At 56.2% G+C, this 27,905-nt stretch overlaps 1 protein-coding gene across 2 annotated transcripts; it reads right to left on the reverse strand.

Annotated features, from left to right (window-relative positions):
- Positions 1-276: 276 nt before the first annotated feature.
- ATP1A3 (ATPase Na+/K+ transporting subunit alpha 3) lies at positions 277-27,437 on the reverse strand. 2 transcript variants are annotated; one of them, XM_016934231.4, is made up of 23 exons: positions 27,225-27,437; positions 21,894-21,980; positions 21,736-21,795; positions 21,317-21,520; positions 19,796-19,909; positions 19,544-19,678; positions 18,986-19,103; positions 18,598-18,866; positions 15,600-15,798; positions 15,414-15,523; positions 15,194-15,328; positions 12,296-12,488; positions 11,845-12,020; positions 11,630-11,766; positions 10,114-10,264; positions 9,467-9,635; positions 4,091-4,245; positions 3,888-4,011; positions 3,138-3,283; positions 2,488-2,618; positions 1,357-1,458; positions 944-1,035; positions 277-660 (listed from the first exon to the last, which is right to left on the reverse strand). In XM_016934231.4, the coding sequence occupies exons 1-23, from the start codon at positions 27,228-27,230 to the stop codon at positions 632-634; spliced, it is 3,042 nt and encodes a 1,013-aa protein (XP_016789720.1). In that variant the 5' UTR covers positions 27,231-27,437; the 3' UTR covers positions 277-631. The 2 variants fall into 2 exon arrangements, with proteins under 2 accessions (XP_016789720.1, XP_016789718.1); XM_016934229.4 differs by having other exon boundaries at positions 21,894-22,019; positions 27,225-27,426.
- Positions 27,438-27,905: the final 468 nt, after the last annotated feature.

Raw genomic sequence — 27,905 nt, forward strand, 5'->3', positions numbered from 1 at the left:
TATAGGAGAGGCTCCCAGTCACCATCCCATGTCTGCTTCCCTCCCTCTCCCCTGTTCTGATTCCACAATGCCATCGCCTGGTGAATTCAAGCTGCTCTGACTTTCGTGGAGTTGAAAACTCCGTGATTAGACGGCTCTGAGATTCCGTGACTTCCAAGCCAGTGCCAGGCTAAAGTTCCTGTAGTTTCGAGAGTCGCCTGGCAGTGCGCCCCAACAGAGGGGATGCTGTCCCAGCCGCAGTCCCCGTCTGGAAAGCAGGCACAACACACACACCGCTTCTCTCTCCCCACTGATATATTTGATAATTGTCCAGAACCAGAGATGGCATCAGCCGGGGGGCTGAAGGGGAGTAAAAAAGAGCCCAGGGAGGTGGCTGGGGTGGGAGGAATGGATAGAGGGGTGAGGAGAGGGAGAGAAACTGACACAGAAAAGAGAGAGGAGAGAGGTTTGGGGCAGGGGAGAGAAGCCAGCCAGAGTGGGGGCGGCAGGAGATAGTGGAGGGGGTGGGGGCCAAGGTGGGGCCACGGGGAGAGAGGGCTCCTCCCCCCAGAATACAAAATTGGGGGGACTGGCAGGGGCGGTCCTGGGCGTGGGGGACGGGGAAGAGATGGGCGATGTGGTGGGGCTGAGGTCAGTAGTAGGTTTCCTTCTCCACCCAACCTGGAGAGACAAAGAAGGAAAGAAAGAGACAGAGTAAGAGATGGAGAGAGACAGGCAAGGCGAGCCGCCCAGCAGAGAGAGGGACAGAGAGGGAGAGAGACAAGGAAACCACACAGACAGAGACCCGTGAGAAGACAGAGTGGGGGCCCGGAGAGATGGGAAGAGAGAGAAGAGTGGGAACCAGGTGGCAGAGCCATCCAGCAGTGCGAGGGGAGCCTGGGACCAGCTGCCTGAGACCCTGCTGTCCCCCGCCCCCCTCGGCTGCCTTGCCGAGCTCCCTCACCCCCTGGGTTCCTGCGCAGGATGAGTTTGCGGATTTCGTCGTAGACGAAGATGAGGAAACTGTAGGGGAAGGCACAGAACCACCAGCTGGGCCTGCAGAGGGGAGAGCAGGAGGGCTTGAGTGCGGGGCCCTAACGAGAGGCAGAGTTTCAGGGGACTGGAGGGGACGCGGAGGGGCAGTCTCCCAGGATCCTTCGTGCTCACAGGTGGAGGGTGCCCTGGGCGGGGCTGGGGCCTGGGGTCTGCGGAGTAATCCGTGGTGGGAGCAGCCTATGGGGGAGGCTTGGGGGCATCAGAATGGGGACTGCAGTGGGGACACCAGGGGAGGTGGGGCCTGAGGTTCAGGCTGAGTCTAAGGGAAGGCTCCGTGGCAGGCGCTGGCGTGGGCAGGGCTGGGGGCAGCGGGGCACTCACTTGAGAGGGTACATGCGCAGGGCCACGTCCATGCCGGGGCAGTAGGACAGGAAGGCAGCCAGGGCCGTCTCCTCAAACAGCCCGAAGATCAGGATCTTGTTCCTGGAGGCACAGAAGGGCAGGGCTGGGCCCAGAGAGCACCCACCCTGCACCTGCCACCCCGCAGAGACAGGGGGAGGCACAGTGCAGACACCCAGAGACAGCAGCACAGACACAGAGACAGAGAGGCAGAGACATAGGGAGAGACAGAGATGGGGAGACATGCCCCGACAGAGAGAGACAAAGATAGAGGCAGAGCGATGGTGACACAGAAAGAGACAAAAGACAGGGACAGACACAGAGACAGGGACAGACACAGAGACACACAGACAGGGACAGACAGAGAGACAGACACAGAGAGGGACAGACACAGAGACAGGGACAGAAACAGACACAGAGACAGGGACAGACACAGAGAGGCACTGGTATAAAAAGAAAAGGCCAGGGGCACCTCCACCATACACACAGAGGCTGAGAGAGAATCTAGGACACACAGGACCCCTTGAGAGAAAATCAGTGCAGTGGCAAAACCCAAAATGGGCTGGGCATGGTGGCTCACACCTGTAATCCTAGCACTCTGGGAGGCTGAGGCAGGAAGATTGCCTGAGCTCAGGAGTTTGAGACCAGCCTGGGCAACATGGTGAAACTCTACTAAAAATACGAAAAATTAGCCGAGCCTGGTGGTGCGTACCTGTAATCCCAGCTACTTGGGAGGCTGAGGCACGAGAATCGCTTGAACCCGGGAGGCAGAGGTTGCAGTGAGCCGAGATTGTGCCACTGCACTCCAGCCTGGGCAACAGAGCAAGACTCTGTCTCTAAATAAATAAATAAAAATTAGCCATATATGATGGTGCACACCTGTAGTCTCAGCTACTCAGGAGGCTGAGGTGGGTGGGTCACTTGAGCCCAGGAGGTCAAGGCTGCAGTGAGCTATGATTACACCACTGAACTCCAGTCTGGGTGACAGAGTGAGACCCTGCCTCAACAAAACAACAAAAAACCAAAGCAAGGACACAAGAGGAAGTACACAGACAGACAGACACTCGGACAGGACAGATGGCTGTCCAGTCACCGTGTGCCCCCGGCCCTCACTTCATGCCCTGCTGGAAGACCGAGTTCCTCCGGGTCTTGCAGATGATCAGATCGGCCCACTGGACGACAACGATGCTCACAAAGAAGGCCGTGTGGCAGGTGAACTCCACCACCTTCCTCTGCTCGTATGTCTGCAGGAGCGGTGACCAGGGCACGGGACGTCAGTTAGTGGCACTGCAGCCCTAGCTGCCACCCCGACGTTCCGGTGCTCTTTGCCCCGCCCCATCCTGCATGGGGTCCTCAGGGCCTCAGGTGTGTCTTCCTTCTGCGGGCTCATAGTCCCGAGGGAGGAGTCAGGAGACGTACAAGGAAGAAGAAAGGTTAATGGTGATCTCACCATCCACCAGGGGCCAGGGAGGAGGATAAGGACCCTGTGGGCCTCCCAAGGAGGACAGACAGCAACTGGGCTTTGAAGGGACAGACAGAGGTGGGGAAGAAGGCCTGGCAGGGCAGAGAGCTCTGGCAGTGGGACACAAGGCTCCAGATGGGCTGGGCCAAGGGCATCCAGGAAGCCCCAGGTGCCCAGCAAAGGCCTTGATGCTGCCATGGGAGACTGAGGGGCCATCGTAGGAAGTGGCCATGCATGACTGGAACAGCTCACCCCGGGGGATCTTATGGTGGGCAGGGACACAGCACCCTGCCCTACTCACCCACTGCTGCCCATAACTGTCTTCCAGGTCATTGACGGTGCGGTCATCCCAGTTCAGCCGGATGCCCACCAGGTTGCCGGGCAAGAAGCCATTTTCTGCCAGGATCACAAAGTAAGAGAAGAAGCCACCGAGAGCCTGGATCATTCCTGGAAGGAGGAGAGAGGAAGCCAAGGAGAGGCTCAGATTGGGGCCAGCAGCCAACCCAGGGCACCTCAGAGGGCCCGGAGGCCTCCTTGGAGAGGGGAGTATGCCCTCCTGGCCCTGTTATCTGGACATTGGTTCCCAGAGGGTGACCTGAGGTCTCACTTGGTGGTGAGGCCCTGAGATGGGTGGGCCACCTGGGACAGGGGCTTTGGAGAGAGGGCTCTCCCAGAGGGATAACCTGGAGCCCCTCTCCCACCTGACCTAGGCCACCTAAACATCATGAATTCTTGGGGGATCCCCAGCTTGAGCTCCCTACGCAGGAATGACCTCCCTGGGCCTGGAACCACTGCCATGAAGTCTCTGCTTGCTGGGACAGCCCCCAAGGGTGGCTGCTCCACTCCTCTGGGGATCTGCACACATCAACAGCAGAGAGGAGGAGGTGGAGAAGGATGGGGTGCAGACCCCCCCCTCAGATAGCTCACTGGTTGGTCCTGCCCACGTCTGCTCCCCTGAGTCAACGCCAGGGTCCCAAGCACCCACGGTGGGCCAGGCACTGCTCTAGGCCCGGCACTGGGCCGTAGGGAGATGGAGTCCCCGGTGCCTCACCAATCTGCCCGTAGGCCATGCTGATGAGTCTCTCGTTGACCAACTTGTCCGTCCGCGGGTTCCTGGGCTGTCTCTTCATGATGTCGCTTTCGGCAGCCTCGTACGCCAGTGAGATGGCAGGGACCTAGGCAGAGGAGGCCGGGTGAGCCGGAGAGGGGAGGACTCCACCCTCCTGGGCCCCAAGGGTGGCTGCCAGGGCTCACCATGTCAGTGCCCAGATCGATGCAGAGGATGGTGATGGTGCCCAGGGGCAGCGGGATGTTGGCCATGATGAACAGCAGGAAGGGCGTGATCTCCGGGATGTTGCTGGTCAGGGTGTAGGCGATGGACTTCTTTAGGTTGTCGAAGATCAGGCGGCCTGTGGCACAGGCAGGCTCAGAGCAGGCGCCCATGCCAGGGAGCCCCACTCCCTCTGCCCCTCCTCTGCCCTCATCCAACGTCCTTTTTTTTTTTTTTTTTTTTTTGAGACAGAGTCTCGCTGTGTTGCCCAGGCTGGAGTGCAGTGGTGCGATCTCAGCTCACTGCAAGCTCCGCCTCCCGGGTTCACACCATTCTCCTGCCTCAGCCTCCCGAGTAGCTGGCACTACAGGCACCTGCCACCACGCCCGGCTAATTTTTTTGTATTTTTATTAGAGACGGGGTTTCACTGTGTTAGCCAGCATGGTCTCAATCTCCTGACCTCGTGATCTGCCCTCCTCGGCCTCCCGAAGTGCTGGGATTACAGGCGTGAGCCACCACGCCCGGCCTGTCCAGCGTCCTTTTCTACCCCCCAGCCCACCCACCATTATTTTCTTTTTGGGACAGGGTCTCACTCTGTTGCCCAGGCTGCAGTGCAGTGGCATGATCACGGCTCACTGCAACCTCGACTCCCAGGCTCAAGTGATCCTCCTGCCTCAGCCTCCCATGTAGCTGAGACTACAGGCACGCGCCACCACGTCCAGCTAATTTTTGTATTTTTAGTAGAGACAGTCTCACCACTTTTCCTAGGCTTGTCTCTAATTTCTGGGCTGTGATTCCATCTCGGCCTCCCGAAGTGCTGGGATTACAGGCATAAGTCTCCACACCTGGCCCCTCACCCACCTACCTTTCCACATAAACATCCAACCACATCGCCTTTGTGGAAACATTCTTGAAATAACCACTTTGGAAGATGGTTTCAGAGTTTCTATCAAACATCCCCCACCCCACCGACCGAGTAATCCGACTCCTAGGTTTTATACCCAAAAGAGAGGAGGACTGTTTATGCCCAGCGAAAAGCAAGTACGAGAATGTTCACCATAGCACCACTCATCAGAGCCAAAAGCCAGAGTCAACCCCATGTCCATCAACAGGTGAGGGATGAATAAACCACGGTACATCCATGCAGTCAAATACTACACAGCAAGAAGGGGCGAGCTACGGACACAACTCCACAGCTGGACCTTGGATCCCGTGCTGAGGGACACGAGCCAGACACAAAAGCATTCTTAGCATCCAACTCCAACTGGAGCAGGCTCAGCACCCGTCTCTGGGCTAAAAGTCAGGATAATGGTTATGTCTAGGAGGAGGGATATAGACTGGAAGAGAGCAGACAAAACCTAAATGGGGGGCTGGAATGGTTTTCTATCTTGACTGGGGTCTGGTGGTTGCATGGCTGTGTACATGTGTAAAAATTTATACACCCTGTCTGGTTGAATATTTTAATGAGATATAATATGCCCAACTCACTGTATGCATGCCATATCTCAATAAATATTCAACCAGTACAGGTTGTCTAAAGTAAACAAAATAAAGATTAATCCAGGCCAGGCGCTGGGGCTCACACCTGTAATCCCAACACTTTGGGAGGCCGAAGCAGGAGGATTGCCTGAGATCAAGAGTCCAAGACCAGCCTGGCCAACATGATGAAACCCCATCTCTACTAAAAATACAAAAATTAGCTGGGCGTGGTGGTGGGCACCTGTAACCCCAGCTACTTGGGAGGCTGAGGCAGGAGAATCATTTGAACCTCGGAGGTGGAGGTTGCAGTGAGCCACGATTGTGCCATTGCACTCCAGCCTGGGCAACAGAGCAAGGCTCCGTCTCAAAAAAAATAAAATAAAATAAGATAAACATTAGCCAGGCACGGTGGCTCGAGCCTGTGGTCGCAGCTACTTGGGAGGCTGAGGTGGGAGGATCACTTGAGGAGGTGGAGGTTGCAGTGACTGATGATTGCAGCACTGCGCTCCAGCCTGGGCAACAGAGTGAGACCTTGTCTCTAAATAAATAAATAAGTAAAAAGATTAGCCCATGAACAATGAGGTCAATCATTAAGAAAGAACAGGCCGGGCACGGTGGCAAACACCTGTAATCCCAGCACTTTGGGAGGCTGAGGCGGGTGGATCACGAGGTCAGGAGATCGAGACTATCCTGGCTAACATGGTGAAAAACCGTCTCTAGTAAAACACAAAAAATTAGCTGGGAGTGGTGGTGCATGCCTGTAGTTCCAGCTATGTGGGAGGCTGAGGCAGAAGAATCGCTTGAAGCTGGGAGGTGGAGGTTGCAGTGAGCCAACATCACGCCACTGCACTCCAGCCTGGCAACAGAGCAAGACTCCATCAAAAAAAGGGGAGGGGAGGGGAGGGGGAAGGAAGGAAAGGGAAGGAAGGAAGGAAGGAAGGAAGGAAGGAAGGAAGGAAGGAAGGAAGGAAGGAAGGAAAGCAAGCAAGCAGGCAGGCAGGCAGGCAGGGATGGAGGAAGGGAGGAAGGGAGGGAGGGAGGAAGGGAGGAAGGAAGGAAGGAAAGAAGGAAGGAAGGCAGGCAGGCAGGGATGGAGGGAGGGAGGAAGGAAGGGAGGGAGGGAGGAAGGGAGGGAGGGAGGGAAGGGAAGGTGAAGCAGGCTGCCTGTGGTGTGGCTGCTTTGATTGCTTTGATGTCTCTTGCATAGCAATAAGGGCCTGGGCCGCTCCCACCTGATATTCTCGTTCCCTGCATTGTGCTCTTCTCCACAAACTAGGGGTTTCTCATCCTAAAATATTTATGGATGAAATGATGACTTAAATGTGCATCAGCATAATCCAGCGTGTGTTCCAGGGGGTGGGGAAGAAACAAGGTGTGCCGTGCGCTGACTGCCGCTGCAGCTGGAATGGAGGCGCAGGGGCCCACTGTGCCTTTGCTTTACTTTTGGGTATATCTGGAATGCCCCCGTTGGAAGTTATTTTGTTTGTTTGTTTGAGACAGGGTCTCGGATCTCGCTGTATCCCCGGCTGGAGTGCAGTGGCACCATCACGGTTCACGGCAGCCTCGACCACCCAGGCTCAAGTGATCCTCCTGCCTCAGCCCCCCAAGTCTCTGAGACTACAGGTGTGCGACACCACACCCTGCTAATTTTTAAAATTTTTTGATCTTTGAGGTCTTAATTTGTTGTACAGGCAGGTCTTGAACTCCTGGGCTCAAGCGATCCTCCCGCCTTGGTCTCCCAAAGTGCTGGGATTACAGGCGTGAGCCCCCGTGCCCGGCCCCTGACGGAAGTTAGGTATTTCTTCCCTCACTTCAGAGAGGCCTTCCCTGTCCACCCCATCTGGGCAGGACCCTCACTATTATCTATCACAGCAGCCTGCTTTCCTCGGGGCATATATCACAATTTGTAATTACATATCTGTTAACTTGTTTAAGGCTGTCTCTCCAGCCCCGTGAGAACAGGGATGGTGTCTGCTCTGCTCACAGCTGCCTCCCAGGCTTCCAGCATGATGCACAAGATTCGGAAGGAGCAGATGGCTGTATCTGAGACAGTGTGTGTACTGTGTATGCATAGATGTCTTGGGGAGGCCAGGCGTGGTGGCTCATGCCTGTAATCCCAGCAAATTGGGAGGCCAAGGTGGGAGGATTGCTTGAGCCCAGGAGTTGAAGACCTTGCTGGGCGAGGTGGCTCACTCCTGCAATCCCAGCACTTTGGGAGGCCGAGGTGCGGGGATCACTTCAGGTCAGGAGATCAAGACCAGCCTGGCTAACATGGTGAAACCCCATCTCTACTAGAAATACAAAAATTAGCCTGGTGTGGTGGCATGCACCTGTAATTCTAGCTACTCAGGAGGCTGAATCAGGAGAATTGCTTGAACCCAGGAGGTGGAGGCAACAGTAAGCTGAGATTGCATGCCTGTACTCCAGCCTGGGTGACAGAGCAAGACTCTGTCTCAAAAATAAAAAATAAAAAAAAGACTAGTCTGGGCAACATGGTGAAACCCCATCTCTACAAAATCTTAAAAATCAGCCAGGTGTGATGGTGCATACCTGTAGTCTCAGCTACTTAGGGGCCTGAGGCAGGAGGATCGATTAAGTCCCGGAGGTGGAGGCTGCAGTGAGCCATGATTGTGCCACTGCACTCCATCCTGGGTGACAGATTGAGACCCTATCCCCGCCCCCAGCCCCCCAAAAAAGATGTCTCTTGGGGGATAAGAAGGTGTTAACCATGGTTTCCTCTGGGATATAGGAGACAAGGGCTGAGGACATTTAATCTGTTACTCTGGGCTCAGCTTTGCTGTTTGAATTCTCTTTTACCATGAACTACTTTTTACACCAGAGACATTTCAAATAGGAGAGAGAAATTGGAAGAAAATCCACCAAGGCATGAACCGTGATTATTTCTGGATGGCGAGGTTATGGGTGATTCCACTTTTTTCCTGAATGCTTTCCTGCATTTGTCTATAATTATCATGAATTAATTTGATGATCAAAATAAATCTGAATGTGAACCAACCCTTCTGTGGCCTCGTCTGGGCCTGTCAGGAGGTGGTGCCTGTCTGCTCTGCAGCCCCCACCTCAGCAGCACCAGCCTCAGACCCAGCCCCTCACACCGCCTTGCCTGTGTACCGGTTCCTCTGCCTGCGACTCCCTGGCACTAGTCTATGTGGACGTCACAGCATGGCCCCTGACTTGGCTCAGCCATCCCTGTCCACTCTGGGAAGCTCCCTTGACCCCCAGCCCAGGCTGGCAGAGGGGATCTCCCCCAGGGTCCCTGGCTTCCCCCTGGTTGGGCTTGAGAATTTCTTTTTTTTTTTTTTTTGAGACGGAGTCTCGCTCTGTCCCCCAGGCTGGAGTGCAGTGGCGCAATCTCAGCTCACTGCAACCTCCACCTCCTGGGTTCAAGCAATTCTCCTGCCTCAGCCTCCCGAGTAGCTGGGACTACAGGCAACCGCCACAATGCCCGGCTAATTTTTTGTATTTTTAGTAGAGACGGGGTTTCACCATGTTAGCCAGGATGGTCTCGATCTCCTGACCTCGTGATCTGCCTGCTTCAGCCTTCCAAAGTGCTGGGATTACAGGCGTGGCTACCGCCCCTGGCTGAGAATATCTTTAAAAAGCCTCCAAGTCAGCTTCACCCACCAGATGGGGCCTGGGCTGGATGATGCAGGGACCCTGAAGTGTGTCAGCTCAGTCCTGCCCAGGGGAGCTCCCGACCCCACAGGGGAGGAAGACAGAAAAGGACAGGCTCAAGCTCCTCCAGGGCCAGGGGGCCTGTGGTCTCTGCCACACATCCCCCTGCAGCCCTGGCCAGTTCCCCTTGCTGGTCTCAGGCCTCCAGTAGTGACCCTGGTCTCCAGGGCCACCCCTGGCCAACTCACCCTCCTCCACCCCTGTGACGATGGAGGCAAAGTTGTCGTCCAGCAGGATCATGTCAGCTGCCTGCTTGGAGACATCAGAGCCAGCGATGCCCATGGCCACCCCAATGTCGGCCTTCTTCAGAGCGGGGGAGTCGTTCACACCATCCCCGGTCACAGCCACAATTGCACCCTGGAGGGAGAGAGGGTAAGGATGACACCCAGAGGCCAGGCCCCAGAGTCCCCTCCCTCAGATCCAGAAGCCCAGGACCCCAGCCCCCTCCTCCTTCAGACCTAGAAGTTCAGGTCCCCAACCTCCTCTTCCCCTCAGACCTAGGAGTTCAGGCCTCCAGACCTTCCTCCCTCAGACCCAGGGGTCCAGACCCCCAGACCCTCCTCCCTCAGACCCAGAGGTCCAGGCCCCCAGCCTCCTTCTCCCTCAGACCCAGCAGTCCAGGCCCCCAGACCCTCCTCCCTCAGACCCAGGGGTCCAGGCCCCCAGCCCCTCCTCCCTCAGACCCAAGGGTCCAGGACCCCACCCCCTCCTCCCTCAGACCCAGGGGTCCAGACCCCCAGCCCCTCCTCCCTCAGACCCAGGAAACCAGGCCCCGGCCTCAGTGAGGACCCAGGAGTCAAGGCCCCGTCCCCTCCTCTGCGGGAGCGCAGCCCACCTGTCTCTGACAGCCCTCCACAATGATGAGCTTCTGCTGGGGGGACGTGCGGGCGAAGACGATCTCGGTGTGATTCTGCAGGATCTCGTCGATTTGCTCGGAGGTGAAGTCCTTGAGGTCGGTGCCGTGGATCACGCAGGCCTTGGCATCCCTGGGAAGAGCAGAGAGGGCGATGGCTGAGGTCAGGGTGTGTGAGGAGTGGCAAAGTGATCCCTGAAAGACAGAGAAACAGAGGGGCCAGCCCCACAACCAGGAGAGCCAGAGGACCAGGGGCTGGGGGAAGAGGCCTCTGCGGGAAGCAGGGGAGAAGGGGGCTACTGCAGCAGGGCGTGCGGGCAGACCTAAGGAAGGACTTTGGGGCAGTGGATTTATTTATTTATTTATTATTTATTTATTTATTTTTGAGATGGAGTCTCGCTCTGTCACCCAAGCTGGAGTGCAGTGGCGCAATCTCGGCTCACTGCAACCTCTGCTTCTTGGGTTCAAGTGATTTTCCTGTCTCAGCCTCCCTAGTAGATAGGATTACAGGTGCGCACCACCACGCCTGGCTAATTTTTTTTTAATTTTTAGTGCAGATGGGGTTTTGCCATGTTGGCCAGGCTGCTCTCGAACTCCTGACCTCAAGTGATCCACCCACCTCGGCCTCCCAAAATGCTGGGATTACAGGCGTGAGCCACTGCGCCCGGCCAAGACACAGTGGATTCAGAGGAACGGAGATAAATGGACAAGCTGAAGGAAGGCAGAGTCAGAGATAGGTATGAGGATGGGAAAGTTGAAGAAGTCAGAAAAACAGAACAGAAAAGAGAGAGACAATGACAGACAGACAGGAAAAAAGAGAGACAGACACAGAAGTACTGGATTCTACTGAATCCTCTGAGATAGGAATTATTAGTAGCCCATTTTAGAGATGGGCAAACTGAAGTTCATGGATGCTAAAGGACTTGCCCAATGTCACACAGCTTGTGAGCGGTATAAGCTGGAATGCAGGCCGGGCGCAGTGGCTCACGCCTGTAATCCCAGCACTTTGGGAGGCCAAGGCAGGTGGATCACCTGAGGTCAGGAGTTCGAGACCAGCCTGGCCAACATAGTGAAACCCCCGTCTCTACTAAAAATACAAAAAAAAAAAAAAAATTAGCGGGGCATGGTGGAGGGCCCCTGTAATCCCAGTTACTCAAGAGGCTGAGGCAGATAATTGCTTGAACCCAGGAGGCGGAGGCTGCAGTGAGCTGAGGTTGCCCCACTGCACTCCAGCCTGGGCGACAGAGCAAGACTCCATCTCAAAAACATAAATAAATAAATAAAATAAAATAAAGGCTGGGATGCAAACCTATGCCTAGCTACCTCTGTGGCTGCAATGTCCCCACACCGGAGGGAGGGCCAGACCCAGGGCCTGGTCCATGGAGGAGTCCCAGAAAGAATGGGACAGGCAGTGCAGAGGGAGGTTGGGGGGAAGCGGTCCCCCTGTGTCAACACCCTAGAGGGATGTCCAGGGCCCTGGCTGGGATGGGTGGCTCACCGGGGGTTAACCTGGCTGACGGGAATGTTGAGCCGGGCGGCGATGTCCTCCACAGTCTCGTTGCCCTCAGAGATGATGCCCACACCCTTGGCAATGGCCTTGGCCGTGATGGGGTGATCGCCGGTGACCATGATGACCTGCAGGCATTGTTTTTTAGGGATGGCCTCTCCCGCCCCACGCCTGGCTTTGCCTCCCCCAGCCACCCCAAGCCACACCTTGATGCCTGCGCTGCGACACTTGCCCACCGCGTCAGGGACGGCTGCCCGGGGTGGGTCGATCATGGACATGAGGCCTACAAAGCAGAGGTTGTCCGTGGTGAAGTTCACGTCATCACAGTCGAAGGCAAAGCCCTTGGGGAACTGCTCCTCGGGCAGGTAATAATGGCAGAAACCTAGTGGCAGGGAAGGGTTGGGGTGTGAGGGTCCCAGCCTCGGAACCTCCGCCCCATGCCCCTAGATGTCTGCATCGCCCGCATTCCATCTCCCCATCAGCAAGACGGCCAGTCAGCATTCATTTCCTAGGATGCCTTCCCCTCTCATCCATCCATTCATTCATTCATTCATTTACAGTATATTCTGGGAGGCCCTGGGCTGAGCCAGGCTTTGGGCAGCATCACAACCCTCCTTGCCCTCCAGGGACCCCAGAGCCCGCCCGGCAGCCTCGCACCAAGCACGCGCTCGCCCAGGCCACCGAGCTCAAGGTAGGCATTCTGGAAGGCCTCCTTCATTTCCTCGTCCAGAGGCTGCTCCTTGCCCTGTAGCAGGATGGTGGAGCAGCGGTCCAGGATGCGCTCGGGGGCACCCTTCATCACCAGCAGGTATCGGTTGTCGTTGGGGTCCTCGGTCTCATGGATGGAGAGCTGGGGACCGATCAGAGGGTGGCGTGCCTGAGCCACGCAGACACCAGGAAGCTCCCTGCCCCATCCTGTCCCCTGTCCAGAGCCACGGGTGCCAGGATAGGCCCACACCAGGGCTCCCCCACACTCTCTCACAGAGACCTCTGCTCATTCCTGTCCGCTCTGTCTATCTCATGGATATATATTTCTTTTTCTTTTTCTTTTTTTCTTTTTTCTTTTTTTTTTTGAGACAGAATCTCGCTCTGTTGCCCAGGCTGGAGTGCAGTGGCACGATCTCAGCTCACTGCAACCTCCACCTCCTGGGTTCAAGCAATTCTCCTGCCTCAGCTTCCGGAGTAGCTTGGGATTACAGGCACCACCACCACACCCAGCTAACTTTTGTATCTTTAGTAGAGACGGGATTTTGCCATGTTGGCCAGGCTGGTCTTGAACTCCTGGCCTCAAGTGATCTGCCCTCATCGGCCTCTCAAAGTGCTGGGATAACAGGCATAAGCCACCACGTCTGCGCTCCCCTCCTCCCACCCTGTTTTTTTTTTTAAGACAGGGTCTCACTCTGTCACCCAGGCTGGAGAACAGTGGCGAGATCACAGCTCACTGCAGCCTTGATCTCCCAGGCTCATGCGATCCTCCCGCTTCAGTCTCCCACGTAGCTGGGACCACAGGTCCACACCACCATGCCTGGCTAATTTTTTATAGAGACATGCTCTCCCTATGTTGCCCACGCTGGTCTCAATCTCCTGAGTTCAAGCGATCCTCCTGCCTCGGTCTCCCAAAGTGCTGGGATTACAGGCGTGAGCCACCACGCCCAGCTGTATGCTTCCATTTTTATGAAATGTCCAGAATAGGCAAAACCATACGGACAGAAAGTAGGTTAGTGGTTGCTTAGGGCTGGGAGTGTGGGGGAGGAGGGGGCGGGTGACAGCTGAGAGATGTGGGGTTTCTTTTTGGAGGTGATGAAAATGCTCTAAAATTGACTATGTGGACGGCTGCCTATATCTGCGAATATACTAAAACTATTAAATTATACACTTAGAGGGACGAGCTATGGTATGTTAATTATATCTTAATAAAGTTATTTTAAAAGCTCTGAGTCAACTTCTGTCTCTCTTTGGCTGAGAGCCCCCTGGAGGCTTGTGTGCTCCTCAGAGTCACAGCCAAGTCCTCTCCATGCCCGTGGGGCCTGACAGGATCTGGCCAGCACCCACCACCCCCACCACGCTCCCTGGCTCCCAGCCCCTCCACACTGGCTGGCTGGCTGGCGTTCAGATGCGTCAGCACACTCCCGCCTCTGGGCCTTTGCACAGGCTGTGCCTGCTACCAGAGCGCTCTTCCCCCAGACACCTGCAGGGTTCCCTCCCTCAGCACCACAACCACTACGATTACCTCCTCATGCCTTTGTTATTGTCTGTCTTCTAGAATCAGAGCGTAAGTCTCAGAGAGGGGTGACTTCACCATGTCACTCACTACTGTGTGTACACCCAGCACCCAAAACAGGGCCTAACATGTGGTGGCTGCTCAAAAAATGTATACTGAATGGGCCGGGCATGATGGCTTATGCCTGTAATCCCAGCACTTTGGGAGGCCGAGGTGGGTGGATCACTTGAGGTCAGGAGTTCAAGACCAGCCTGGCCAACATGATGAAACCCCATCAATACTAAAAATACAAAAACTAGCTGGGTGTGGTGGTGCACGCCTCTAATTCCAGCTACTCGGGAGGCTGAGGTATGAGAATCACTTGAACCCAGAGACAGAGGTTGCAGTGAGCCAAGATCACACCACTGCCTTCTAGCCTGGGCGACAGAGCAAGACTCCATCTCAAAAAAAAGTTTACTGAGGCCGGGCGCGGTGGCTCATGCCTGTAATCCCAGCACTTTGGGAGGCTGAGGCGGGCAGATCACGAGGTCAGGAGATCGAGACCATCCTGGCTAACATGGTGAAACCCCGTCTCTACTAAAAATACAAAAAATTAGTTGGGCATGGTGGCGGGCGCCTGTAGTCCCAGCTATTCTGGAGGCTGAGGCAGGAGAATGGTGTGAACCCGGAAGGCGGAGCTTGCAGTGAGCTGAGATCGCGCCACTGCACTCCAGCCTGGGTGACAGAGCGAAACTCTGTCTCAAAAAAAAAAAAAAGGTTTGCTGAATAATTTAAAGTTGCTGCTCTGCCCCAAGAGGTCTCCTGCTTGTTCCCACTCTCTGCTGTAGGAAAACTTTTTTTTTTTTTTGAGTCAGGGTCTTGCTCTGTCACCCAGGCTGGAGTACAGTGCGTGATGTAGGCTCTCTGCAGCCCCAACCTCCCCAGCTCAGGCAATCCTCCTGCCTCAGACTCCCAAATCGCTGAGGCCACAGGCACATACCACCACACCTGGCTAATTAAAAAAAAAAATTTCGTACAGATGGGGTTTTGCCATCTTGCCCAGGCTCGTCTCGAACTCCTGGCTTCAAGTGATCCCCCCACCTCAGCCTCCCAAAGTTCTGGTGTTAGAGGTGTGAGCCACCGCGCCTGGCCTGCAGGAAGATCTTTACTCCTCAGCGTCTCACTCCAACAGAGGTCCGGCTCCCACTCTCAAGCTCTCCCTGTTCCTCTCCCCACCAGGCGGGTATTATCATTCCCATTTTACAGATGGGAAAATCAAGGCTCTATGACACCTCTTTACAGGCATCATCAGGAACCTGAGGTCCAGGCTGGCTCTCCCGGAAAGCCCAGAGTACCTGGTATTTGTTGGTGGAATTGAAGGGAATCTCAGCCACTTTCTTGTTGCGTTCACGCATCAGCTTCACGGAGCCAGAGGACAGCTCGATGCACTTGAGCAGGGCAGACTCAGACGCATCCCCAGCCACATCCCTCTGCAAGGAGAAAGGGTTGTCAGAACAGGGACAGCTGAGGGGAGGACACAGGCAGGGCTGAGGTGAGGCCAGCAGCTGAACCCACCTTGAGCACAGGGATGTTGTCCTGACCACCCTTGAAGACAGCGCGATTGCAGAGCCCAGCGATGTGAGACAGGGCCACCCAGGTGTGTGAACTCTTGTCAAATGAGGTCCCTGGGGGAGGCATGTGTGAGGGCCAGGGACTCCTGGAGCCAGGCCCCCATGGTCCTCACCCGGGGCCCGTGCTCACCTGACTGGTCCTCCGTGGTGTCAGCCTCATGGATCTGGTTGTCAAACCACATGTGGGCGACTGTCATGCGGTTCTGAGTGAGGGTCCCTGTCTTGTCTGAGCAGATGGTGGACGTGGAGCCCAGGGTTTCTACAGCCTCCAGGTTCTTCACCAGGCAGTTCTTCCGGGCCATGCGCTTGGCGGTCAGCGTCAGACACACCTGGAGGACGAGCAAGGGCAGGCAAGTTACAGGGACAAGCCCGGCGGCAGGGTTGGATGAGTGACACGAGGGCCACAGCCCAGCTGCCCAGCCCCCAGAGAATCCTGAGGGCCTGGAAAAGAATGAGGCAGCACCCAGCAATGCCACCCCCAATTCAGACCAATAGAAACAGGGCAGAGACACCCAAAGACAGGGACTAGAATGCTCATAGCAGCCACATGCATAATAGTGCAAAACGGCCAGGCGCGGTGGCTCACGCCTGTAATCCCAGCACTTTGGGAGGCCGAGGTAGGTGCATCACTTGAGATCAGGAGTTCGAGACCAGCCTGGCTAACATGGTGAAACCCCATCCCTGCTAAAAATACAAAAATTAGCAGGGCATGGTGGTACATGCCTGTAATCCCAGCTACTTGGGAAGCTGAGGCACGAGAATCCCTTGAACCCAGGAGGCGGAGGTTGCAGTGATCCGAAGTCGTGACACTGCACTCCAGCCTGGGCAACAGAGTGAGACTCCAACTCAAAAAAAAATTGTCCAAAACTGCAAACTACTCAGATGTCCACTAACAGCAGAAAAAATAAATTGTGGACAATGGAATACTAACATTGATAAAAACAAATACATTACTGCTGCCTGCACCTGCATGGGTGAACGTCAAAAACATGTTCAGCCAAAAAGAGCCAGAAATGAGTTCATACTGAATTATTCCGTTAATACGAAGTTTGAACACAGGCAAAGTTAATCTATGCTGTTAGCAGCCAGATCAGGGGTTACCCTTGAGTTGGGGGGCAGGGGCTAAATAAGGTCTTGAGGGGGCTTCAGGGAGACGCAGTCTCGTTGCAGCTGACGTGATTGTGTTCAGTTTGCCCCAAATCATCAGACTATATGCTCACAATATGCTTAATCCTTTGCGTATAAAAATCCATTTGACATAGGGTAGCATTCAACATTGCTAATATGGAAAACAGTGAACTTTTTTTTTTTTTTTTTTTGAGACACAGTCTTGCTCTGTCGTCCAGGCTGGAGTGCAGTGGCTCGATCTCAGCTCACTGCAACCTCCACCTCCCAGGTTCAAGCAATTCTTGTGCCTCCCGAGTAGCTGGGATTACAGGCGCCCACCATCACGCCTGGCTAATTTTTGTATTTTTAGTAGAGATGGGGTTTTGCCATGTTGGCCAGGCTGGTCTTGAACTCCTGACCTCAAGTGATCCACCCACCTCGGATTCCCAAAGTGCTGGGATTACAGGCGTGAGCCACCCTGCCCGGCCCTAATATGGAAAACTTCACATAAAACATTAAGTCAAAGAATGAAAGAGGAGAATGGTATTTCTAAGATAGTCCCTGCCATGCACCTTGAAGACAGCATTTAGTCAAAATGCTCACAGCTGTCAGGGGGAACCTCACAGAGAATGGACTACTGGGGTGAAGCTGGCAGCAAAGCAGCCAGAGGAAAATTTTTTTAAAATAATAATAATAATGATGATGATGATTATTATTATTATTATTATTATTTTCTTGAGATGGAGTCTCCCTCTGTCACACAGGCTAGAGTGCAGTGGTTCAATCATGGCCCACTACAGCCTCAACCTCCCAGGTCAGCCTCCCAAATAGCTGGAACTACAGACATGTACCACCACGCCTGGCTAATTTAAAAAAAAATTTTTTTTTTTTTGAGACAGAATCTCGCTTTTGTCGCCCAGGCTGGAGTGAGGTGGCACGATCTCGGCTCACTGCAAGCTCTGCCTCCTAGGCTCAAGCTATTCTCCTGTCTCAGCCTCCTGAGTAGCTGGGATTCCAGGCACCCATCACCACGCCTGGCTAATTTTTATACTTTTAGTAGAGATGGGGTTTTGCCATGTTGGCCAGTCTGGTCTCGAACTCCTGACTCAGGTGATCCACCCGCCTCGGCCTCCCAAAGTCTTGGGACTACAGGCATGAGCCACTGCGCCCAGCCTTCACATTTTTTGGTAGAGATGGGCTCTTACTATGTTGTCCAGGCTTGTCTCAAACTCCTGACCTCAAGCAGTCCTCCTGCCTTAGCCTCCCAAACTGTTGGGATTAAAGGCGTGAGCCACTGCGCCAGGCTTATTATTTTATTTTATTTATTTATTTATTTATTTATTTTTGAGATGGAGTTTCACTCTTATCACCCAGGCTGGAGTGCAATGGCGTGATCTTGGCTCACTGCAACCTCCGCCTCCCAGGTTCAAGCGATTCTCCTGTCTCAGCCTCCTGAGTAGCTGGGATTACAGGCATGTGCCACCACGCCCCACTAATTTTGTATTTTCAGTAGAGACAGGGTTTCACCATGTTGGCCAGGCTAGTCTTGAACTCCTGACCTCAGGTGATCTGCTCGCCTTGGCCCCCCAAAGTGCTGGGATTACAGCGTGAGCCAGTGCACCCAGCCTCATTATTTTATTTTTTAACTTGATGTACTCTTCAACTTTTCATCATGAGCGTGCACTTCTAAATTTTGCAATAGGATTGTTGGCTCTTTACGGCTTGCCAGTGTTTCTCAAGATTTTTGTTTGTTTCTTTCTTTGATTGTTTGCTTTGTTAATGAGGCCCTCTGGGTCAGGCCCAAGTTGTCTTTCACAAGAATACTGTGATCCAGGCCCCCAGCCCCTTCTCCGGCCCCAGGGGTCCAGATCCCAGCCCCTCCTCCCCCAGACACACGGGTCCAGGCCTCTAGCCCCTCCTCCCTCAGACTCAGGGGTCCAGGATCCCAGCCCCTCCTCCCTCAGACCCAGGAGCCCAGACCCCCAGGCCCTCCCCACCCAGACCCAGGAGCCTGGCCTTACAGTGACAGTGGCCAGCAGACCCTCTGGGACATTGGCCACGATGATGCCGATGAGGAAGATGACAGCCTCAAGCCAGGTGTATCCGAGAATGAGGGAGAGGATGAAGAAGGAGACGCCCAGGAAGACAGCCACGCCGGTGATGAGCTGGATGAAGTGCTCAATCTCGATGGCGATGGGCGTCTTGCCCACTTCCAGCCCTGATGCCAGGGTGGCAATACGGCCCATGACAGTGCGGTCGCCCGTGGCCACCACCACGCCCCGAGCCGTGCCTGCAGGCCAGAGGGGTTAGGCTGAGGTGGGGTGGCTCAGGGAGGTTCTGGAGGCCTGACCCCCTGGGACACGTCCCTGTGTCTGCCCCAGCTGTGTGTCTTCTCTGCACCCGCCTCACCTTCCACACAGTTGGTGGAAAAGAAGGTGATGTTCCGAGTCTCCAAGGGGTTGTCGTGTGTGCAGTCGGGAGAGCGAGTCTGGGGCTCGGATTCGCCAGTCAGGGAGGAGTTGTCCACCTGGGGGTAGGTGCAGCAGAGAGAGGGTTCAGTCCAGGGCCTGGGACAGGAGGGTATTTGTGAACAGGGCTTGGGGCTGAAGCCTGTGTGCCTGGAGATCACAGCTAGAAGCCTGGGTGCCCAGTGGGTGAGTGGTGTGTGGGAGGCCAGAGGCTGGGATCTTGAAGGTGGGGAAGGCACAGTGCTGCTGGCCAAGGTCTAGGGTCCCTAAGGATCTCCGAAAGGTGAGGGCTGGGCCTGGACTCCTAACTGTTGGGTGAGGAGGGGGCCCAGGGCCTAAACTCCTGGGTCTGAGGGAGGAGGGCCTGGGGGCCTAGACTCCTGGGTCTGAGGGAGGAGGGGCTGGGACCTGGACTCCTGAGTGTGAGGGAGGAGGGGCTGGGCCTGAGCTCCTGGGCAGCCCGAGGGAGGGTAAAGCCAGGCCCCAGGCCCAGGCCCACCTTGCAGCCGTGGGCTGAGATGATCCGCAGGTCAGCTGGCACTCGGTCTCCACCCTTGATCTCTACCAGGTCCCCGACCACCACCTCCTCAGCGTTCACCTGCATCTTCTCACCTTCCCGGATCACCAGGGCTTGCTGAGGTGGGATGGAGTAATGTCACCTCCCAGACTCCCTCTGCCTGGGGGTCACTGGGCCCGGCCCCCAGCCCATACACTAACACCCCCGTCTGGCCCCTTGCTGGGCACCCTTCACCTGGGGCACCATGTTCTTGAAGGACTCCATGATCTTGGAGCTCTTGGCCTCCTGGTAGTAGGAGAAGCAGCCAGTGATGATCACCACGGCCGCCAGCACGATGCCCAGGTACAGCTGTGGGGAGATGTGGGGATGTTGATCAGGGGCCGCCCAAGCCACTCTCCACCAGTCCCTGCTCGCCTGGAGTCTGGGAAGGGAGCTTTGTGTCAGTGGGGGTCTGTATTTGTGTGTCTGACCCTAGGTTGGTTATGAGGGTTGGTGTGTCTGAGTCTCCCCTGTTTGTGCTTGAGTCCCTCTTTCTGTAATGGTTGTGTTTGAATCTAAGGGTCTGTCGATTTTTCTTTTTTTTGAGACAGAGTCTCACTCTGTCGCCCAGGCTGGAGTGCAATGGCATGATCTTGGCTCACTGCAATCTCCGCCTCCTGGTTCAAGTGATCCTCCTGCCTCAGCCTCCTGAGTAGCTGGGACTACAGGTGCGTGCCACCACACCTGGCTAATTTTGTGTATTTTTAGTAGAGATGGGGTTTCACGATGTTGGCTAGGATGGTCTTGATCTCCTGACCTTGTGATCCACCACCTTGGCCTCCCAAAGTGCTGGGATGACAGGCGTGAGCCACCATGCCCGACTTGTCCATCTATTTTGTGTGTGTGTCTGTCCTCCTGCACGTGTTGAGTCTGGGATGCGGCTGTCTGTCCATGTGTCTGTCTGACTGGCTGCATGCCTGACTTTACATTCTACAAGGCAGCTTCTTTGGTTCTCTGTGTGTGGATCTCTGTCTCTGTATCTCCAGCTCTGCCTCTCTGTGAGAGCTTATGTCTAAGACTGTTTAGATTTGAATATCTGAGGACACTCTCTGTGCCTGACTCTCATGTCTCTCTGTCACCAGGTTATGCCTGCATTGCTGTGTGTGTGTGTGCGTGTCAGTGTGTGTGTGAGTTTCTCTGTCAGTGTATGTCTGAGTCTGTGTCTGTGTTTCTGAATTAGGTGGCCATGTTTGAAACCACATCCTGGTGTGGCATCTGCGTTGACCCTCCGTGCACATGCGTGTGTGTGCACACACGCCTACCCAGGTGAGCAGCTCTGTGTGGCTGGTGTGTGGGTCTGTGTTATGCGCATGGGATCTGAGGCTGCATCTCGAATGTGTCCCTGTGTTATGGGGATGGGCCCTGATGTATCAGCAGCGGGGTGTGCCTGGGTCTCTATGTGACACTCACTCTGGGTATCTGTCAAGCCATGACCACCTGCTGGTGTCTGTTCTCAAGGCCGCTGAGGTCACACAGCCTTGGGACAGAGCCCCGGCTCACACGTCCTGCTGTGGGGCCTTGGACAAGTAACCTGGCTTTTCTGAGCCTCAGTTTGCCTTGTATTTGATCTGGTTCTCTTGCTGGGTGATTGTGAGTTACATGGGAAAAAGGGGGAGAGTGGGCTGTGGAAAGCTTAGAGGGATGGGAAGAAGTTGGGGTGTGGTGTCCGTAAATAAATGTGCAGAGCCTTGCACAGGGCAGGGTCCAGGCACTCACGTTGTCACCAGAGGGGTCGTCCTCGGTGCCCGCCTGGATACCGTAGGCCAGGAAGCAGAGGATAGCCCCGATCCACAGCAGGATGGAGAAGCCCCCGAAGAGCTGCCGGCAAAACTTGACCCACTCTGGGGTGGTAGGCGGTGGCGTGAGTGCGTTAGGCCCATCCCGGGCCAGGATCTCCTGGGCTTTGCTGTGGGTCAAACCCTGAGGGACAGAGGACTCACACAGAACCCTCCCTGGGCAACCCTGGCACCCCAGGCCTTCACCAGACCCCCAGAACTTAAGACACCAGCCACAGCCCCTCCTCCCTCAGGCCCAGGAGTCCAGGTCCCCAGCCCCTCCTCCCTCAGACCCAGGGGTCCTAGCCCCCAGCTCCTCCTCCCTAGTTCCCAGGGTCCCAGCCCGCAGCCCGGCCACACCTGCACACAGTCTGTGTTGTATTTCCGGCAGACCTCTTCCACTGACATCTTGTGCTCTGTCTGAGGAACAGGAGTTTGGGGGAGACGGTGAGTGCCTAGGCCAGCCAAGAACTGGCGAGGTTCTCTGGGAGGGTGTGCAGGCAGAGGGCAAGGCTTACCATAGCCACCTCCTTCTTGAGGTCATCCAGGTCCCGGCGCTCCTTGCCCTTGTTCTTCTTGGGCGAGTCTTTGTCATCTTTCTTGTCCTGCGAGGTGGCGATACGATAGCTGTCAGAGCCACCAGACTGCGGGCGAGAAGGGGTTCCAGGGGGACACTGGCCCTCCGTGCCCCAGCTATCCTCCTGGCCGGTGCCCCTGCATCTCTGGGTGGGGGTCTCTGTCTGCCTCTCGGGGTCTCCCTGTGTCTCCCGGAGCCTCTGGGTGACTTCACCTCCCTTCTGCCTCTGGTGACTCTCAGGCCTCGTGAGTCTCATCTGCTGCAATCGGCTTCCCTGTCTCTGGTTCTGTGTGTCTCTGAGTCTCTGTCCCCGAAGGTCCCTGTCTGGCTTCTGCCTGTGTTTCTGTCTCTCTCTGTTTCTGTGCCCATCTTTGCGGGGCTCTCCCCTTTTGTGTTCTGTGTCTATGTGACTTTGTTTTCGTTTTTTGAAACAATGTCTCACTCTGATGCTCAGGCTGGAGTGCAGCAATCACAGCTCACTACAGCCTCGACTTCTGAGGCTCAGGTGATCCTCCCGCCTCCGCCTCCTGTGTAGCTGGGACTACAGGTGTGTGCCACCACGCCCGGCTAATTTTTAATTTTTTTCTAGAAATGGGGTCTCACTACACTGCCCAGGCTGGTCTCTAACTCCTGGACTCAAGCGATCCTCCTGCTTTAGCCTCCCAAACTGTTGGGATTATAGGAATAAGCCACCGTGCCCCACCTCTATGTGACATTTTAACTCTGCTTGTCTCTTCTTCCTTCTCCCTGGCCCTGTCCAACCTTCCTACATATCTGTCTTTTTTTTTTTTTTTTTTTTTTTTTGAGACGGAGTCTCGCTTAGTCGCCTAGGCTGGAGTGCAGTGGCATGATCTCAGCTCACTGCAAGCTCCGCCTCCCAGGTTCACGCCATTCTCCTGCCTCAGCCTCCCGAGTAGCTGGGACTACAGGCGCCCGCCACTACGCCCGGCTCATTTTTTTTGTATTTTTAGTAGAGACAGGGTTTCACTGTGTTAGCCAGGATGGTCGCAATCTCCTGACCTCGTGATCCGCCCGTCTCGGCCTCCCAAAGTGCTGGGATTACAGGCGTGAGCCACCGTGCCCGGCCTCGTATCTGTCTTTTCTATGTCTCCACCTGTATCTCCATCTCTTTCTCCTCTGTCTATCTCCCTTGATGTGTATCTCCAGGTCTGTTTTTGGCTCTTGGTCTTATTGCTTTGTTTCATCATCTCTCTGTCTCCTGTCTCTTTATCTCTCCATCTCCGTATCTCTGTCTTTGCAAGGCTGTTTCTCTCTCTTGATAGCTCTCTCTCTCTCTCTCTATCGCTCTGATCTCTTTATGTTGTCTCTGTCATTCTCTATCCTGATCCCAGTCTCTGGGTCTCTCTGCATGTGTCTTTCTATGATTTTGTCTCTCTCTGATCTCTGGTTCTTTGTCTCTCTGCCTTGCATGATGTCTGTCTCCATCTCTTGGCTGTGTCTCCCCAGGTCTGGCTGAGTTTCTGTCTCTCTGGGTTCTTATTTCCCTCTGAGTTGGCGTCTCAAGGATCAGTACTTTCTGTCTCTGTCTTTTTCCGTCTTTCGGTCTGTCTCTCTCTGTCATTGTGTCTCTATTTTCATCTCTCAAGCTGTCTCCTCTGGGATGCTCACATCTCTCCCTACCTGTCTCTTTTCCTGTTTCAACCTCTCTCTGTCTCTCTCTCTGTCTCTCTAATATCTCTCTCTGGGATCTGTCTATCTCTGTCTCTCTCCCACTCTCTCTCTCTGGGATCTCCTCTCTATCTCTGAATCTCTCTTTCTCTCTCACTATCACTAAGATCTCCTCTCTTTCTCTCTCTCTCTCTTCCTCTGTCTCTCTCAAATCTTCCGTCCCCCTCCTTCCCCATATATCTCTCATTCTGTTTCTCTCCCTTACTGCCTCATCCTGGAATTTTCCTCTCTATCTCTCTTTCTCCCACTGTCTCTCTCTGGGCTCTCCTCAATCTCTCTCTCTCTCTCTCTCTCTGTCCATATATATATATATATATCTGTCTCTTTTTGTAGGATCTTCCTCTCTCTTTCGCTGTCTGTCTCTGGGATCTTCCTCTCTCTCTCTGTCTCTTTCTCTCACTTTCTCTCTGGGATCTTATTCTCTATTTCTGTCTCTCTGAGATCTCCTCTCTCTGTCTCTGGAATCTGCCTCTCTATCTCTGTCTATGTCTCTCTGTCTCTGTCTCTCTCACTGTCTCCCTCTGGTACCTTCCTCTATCTCTGTCTCTGCCTCTCTCTGGGATCTTCCATGTGTTGGGCCCATGGAGCGTCCTTAACAGAGGCTGGGCATGGCCAGGTTCCTGGAGGACAGAGCAGGAGAGTTAGAGGCAGAAGCCCTAGTCCTGGCTTGAACTGCGCGTGGTGTGAGTCCCTGAAGTTCCAGTTTGGGAGCCTGGGCGGATGGGGAGGGCAGTGTCCGAGGCTGGTGGGAGGGGTGGGGCGAGGCTGGGTGCTGCAGGGGCCGCTGACAGGTCCCGCAGGCCCAGGGCCAAGCTGGGATCGGAGGCTCAGCGCAGCTCAGCGCTAATCTCCTCGTGACCTTGTAGAGGGCCTGAGCTGCCTGCTGTCTGCCCCCAGACCCAGAGGCTGAGTCAGAGGGTGGGGGTGTGCAGGGAGGGGCAGCAGCCTGGAGATCTGGGAGCCTCAAGAAGGGGTGCAGGGGGTGGGAGGGAGGCTTGGCCCCACGCCAGCCCTGCAGCAGCACTGCGTCTCAGACGCGGAGGCACAGAGGCTTGGGGGACGGGGAGACCATCTTTCCTACTCCCCTACAGTGCCAGGGGTGGTCTCAGCTTTGCCCGATGGGGTAGACTCAGGATGGAGAGACATGGAGAGATGGAGAGATGTGGAGCTACAAAGGCCTGGGGTCAAGTCCTGTGCAGGAGGCCAGGAGAGGGGTGAGATGGGGGTCAGGAGAGAGAGAGGGAGAAAATCAGCTGCCCACCCAGAAACCTTAGTTGAAGGCTGGCAGCTGATGCTCGGGGCCCCATAAAAGCTAAGGGCTGGGCCGGACTCTCAGATCCTGAGAGAGGCTGGGGTCCTGGACCCCTGGGTCTGAGGGAGGAGGGGCAGGGGTCTGGACCCCTGGGTCTGAGGGAGGAAGGACTGGGGGCCTGGAATCCTGGGTCTGAGGGAAGAGGGGCCAGGGCCTGGACTCCTGGGTCTGAGGGAGGAGGGGCTGGGCCTGGACCCTTGGGTCTGAGGGAGGAGGGGCTGGGCCTGGACCCCTGGGTCTGAGGGAGGAGGGGCTGGGGCCTGGATTCCTGGTCTGAGGGAAGAGGGGCTGGGGCCTGGACTCCTGGATCTGAGGAAGGAGGGGCTGGGGCCTGGACTCCTGGATCTGAGGGAGGAGGGGCTGGGGCCTGGACTCCTGGTCTGAGGGAGGAGGGACCGGGACCCTGGGACTCCTGGCTCACCCTGGCCCTGGCCTTGGCTCCTGCTTGCCCTTGACACAGCCAGACCCCCTTGGGAAGCGGGCTCCCATCTGTTGGAGTGCACAGCTGAGGCTTTCCCAGTCAAGGCAGGAGGCCCAGATGGGCGCGCTGTGGGGCGGGAGCACCTCCAAGGGTGGGGACCATGCCTGTCTCGCTGTGGCCGCCTCTGCAGCTCCTTGCCATTTTCCATGCTGTCCGCCTCTCCCTGATCTGGCGCCAGCTCCCGCAGCCTCTGCGCCTGGGCCGGCCTCCCTTCCCCCTCACAGGGGACCTGGCCCACATCTCTGACCATCCCTCCCTTGACCTCCCCCTTTGCCCTCTGCCTCCTCTTCCTGTCCCTCAGGCTGACTGTGGTTGCCGCTAGATAGGAAATATCTGTCCTTGTGTCTCTTCCTCTGAGCCTCAGTTTCTCATTTTCTCTCTCAATGTCTCTCCATGTGTCTCAGCCATGTCTCTCTGCTTGTCTCTGTCTCTTTGTCTCTATGTCCATGTCTCTTTCTCTGTCTCTTTCAGAGCATCTCTGTCTTTCCATGTGTCTCTGTCTTTCCTTCCCATGTCTAAGCTGCCTTCATTTCTCCTCTCGTCCCCACTCCGTTTCCTAAGACCACCTCCCTCTAACTTCCTTCTCTAGGGCTTTTAGCATCAGTCTTCTCCCAATCCATCCACAGCTTCCCTCCCTCCATCCCACTTACCTGACAGCCATCACTGACTACCCCTTTCTCCCTTCTCTCCCCTAGTCCTGCCCCAACCCAATCCTCCTTCCCAGCCCCCCGGCCCACCCTGCCCCACCCCACAGATCTGCAGCCCCATCCCCCACCTCCATCCCTGGGCCCATCAGCCTTTATCCGCCATCTTTCTCCCCAGCCCTCCTATTCTCCCTCCACTGGCCTCTCCCGCCCTCTTCTTCCCACCTACCCCCACCCACCCCCTCCTCTCCTGATTCCCCCTCCCTTCAGCCCCGCCCCAGACACACAGGGAGGAATCCAGGGCTGCAGCAAGGGTCAGGTGGTCAGCCAGGGAGGGAGGCGGCATCTGCTGGAGAGACTCACAGACAGACAAGGACACACGGACACAGAGGCAAGGACACAGCCAGGCATGCACGCTCCCCACTACACAGTTGCACACGCACACCCTCAGCTGTGCACTCAGTCTCCCCACCGTGGCTCTCCTGTTCCTCTCCTCCTCCCAGCCTCCCATGCCCGCTCCCCTACATGAGGGGCTGCACACACACACACTGCAGCCCCAGGCTGCGACACTGCGGAGCCTGCACACACACACACACACACACACACACACACACACACACACACACTGCGGAGTCCCCCCATCCAGGCCTGGAAGGAGAAAGAGAGGTCATCTGGTGTCCATCCCACAACGTGGACCTATCCGCACCCTGCCAGGGAAGCAGGGGGGCCTCAATAACCCCAGACGCACTAACACGAGCTCTCACAGACACACCCAGACGCGATCGCAGACTTTCAGACACCGCGGGGCCCACACACTCGCTGCCAGGGCCTGACAGAGCCAGCAGCTCTCATACGCACATGCAACTGTGCACATGCAACCGCACAAGGTCAGGCGGAGATGCTGAGGGCTGGCCCACAACCTCGCGGATCCCCGCACACAAAGCCATGCCAACGTGCGCCACAGACCCCCCGCCGCCCCCTGCGGCCCCACGACCACATGGATTGGCTGGGTCAGCCGGCTCCCCGGGTCTCGCAGGCCTGGCCCCGGAGCGCAGGGGTCCCGGTGCCCCCGCCCCCCGCGCACACCCAATGTCACCGGCCCCACAATGTCACACGGAAGCGGCGCCCAGCCGGCCCAGCACCTACCCCCATCTTGGCGGCTCCGCGGCGAGAGAGCCAGGCGGGCGGGGCGGGGACCTCGGGGCGGGCTCAGGCGCAGGCTTGGGCTGGGAGCCTCTGCAGCGCCCGCGCCTCGGTAGGTGCGCGCGTCCGTCCGTCCGTCCGTTGGTCCCACCGCACAGAGGCTGCGGCGGCCGCCGCCTCCGCCTCCTCATATGCCCGCGTCCGCGGGAGGGGGGCGGCGCTGGCAAATCAGGGGCGCCTCCGTGCTGACGGACGGCCCGCGGCCCCGCCCCTGGTACTGCAGCTGTCCTCCCCCTGGGCTCCGCAAAGTGGCGGCGCGGCCGCGAAGGGGGAGCGCTGCGGGGGTGGGGGGATTCCCAGAGACCTCCGCAATAGGGGACTTGGAGACCCCCTCAATATGGAGTAGGGCCTCCAAGAAGGGGCGCTCAGGGAAAGAAAACCCCGGAAATCCTCTCATTGTGGGGGTGTGCCATCACCGAGAAGGGTACGCTGGGGGAGGGGGGGCGGGTAGTGACACGGGGTGGGAGGAAAGCCCGGTGAATCACTGCAGTGTGGCACCAGGGCCCCTGGAGACGGTGGGGGGTAGTGCTGTTCAGGGAGAGGGCCCTGCAGGAGGGGAAGTTGGAGGGGAACACAAAAGAGCAAGAAAGGCCTTGCAATTGAGGAGGGGTGCTGGCGGGAGGA

Source organism: Pan troglodytes, chromosome 20, assembly GCF_028858775.2.
Source record: "Pan troglodytes isolate AG18354 chromosome 20, NHGRI_mPanTro3-v2.0_pri, whole genome shotgun sequence".
NCBI classification, from domain to species: Eukaryota; Metazoa; Chordata; class Mammalia; order Primates; family Hominidae; genus Pan; species Pan troglodytes.

What these genes read in the sequence shown, in the direction of transcription:
- ATP1A3 (XM_016934229.4), bottom strand. An exon ending in GTCTGCTGGCCACTGTCACT is followed by an intron (nt 15,799 to 18,597) that starts GTAAGGCCAGGC and finishes CTCGTCCTCCAG; the next exon opens with GTGTGTCTGACGCTGACCGC. An exon ending in CCTGGGCGAGCGCGTGCTTG is followed by an intron (nt 12,021 to 12,295) that starts GTGCGAGGCTGC and finishes CCCTGCCACTAG; the next exon opens with GTTTCTGCCATTATTACCTG.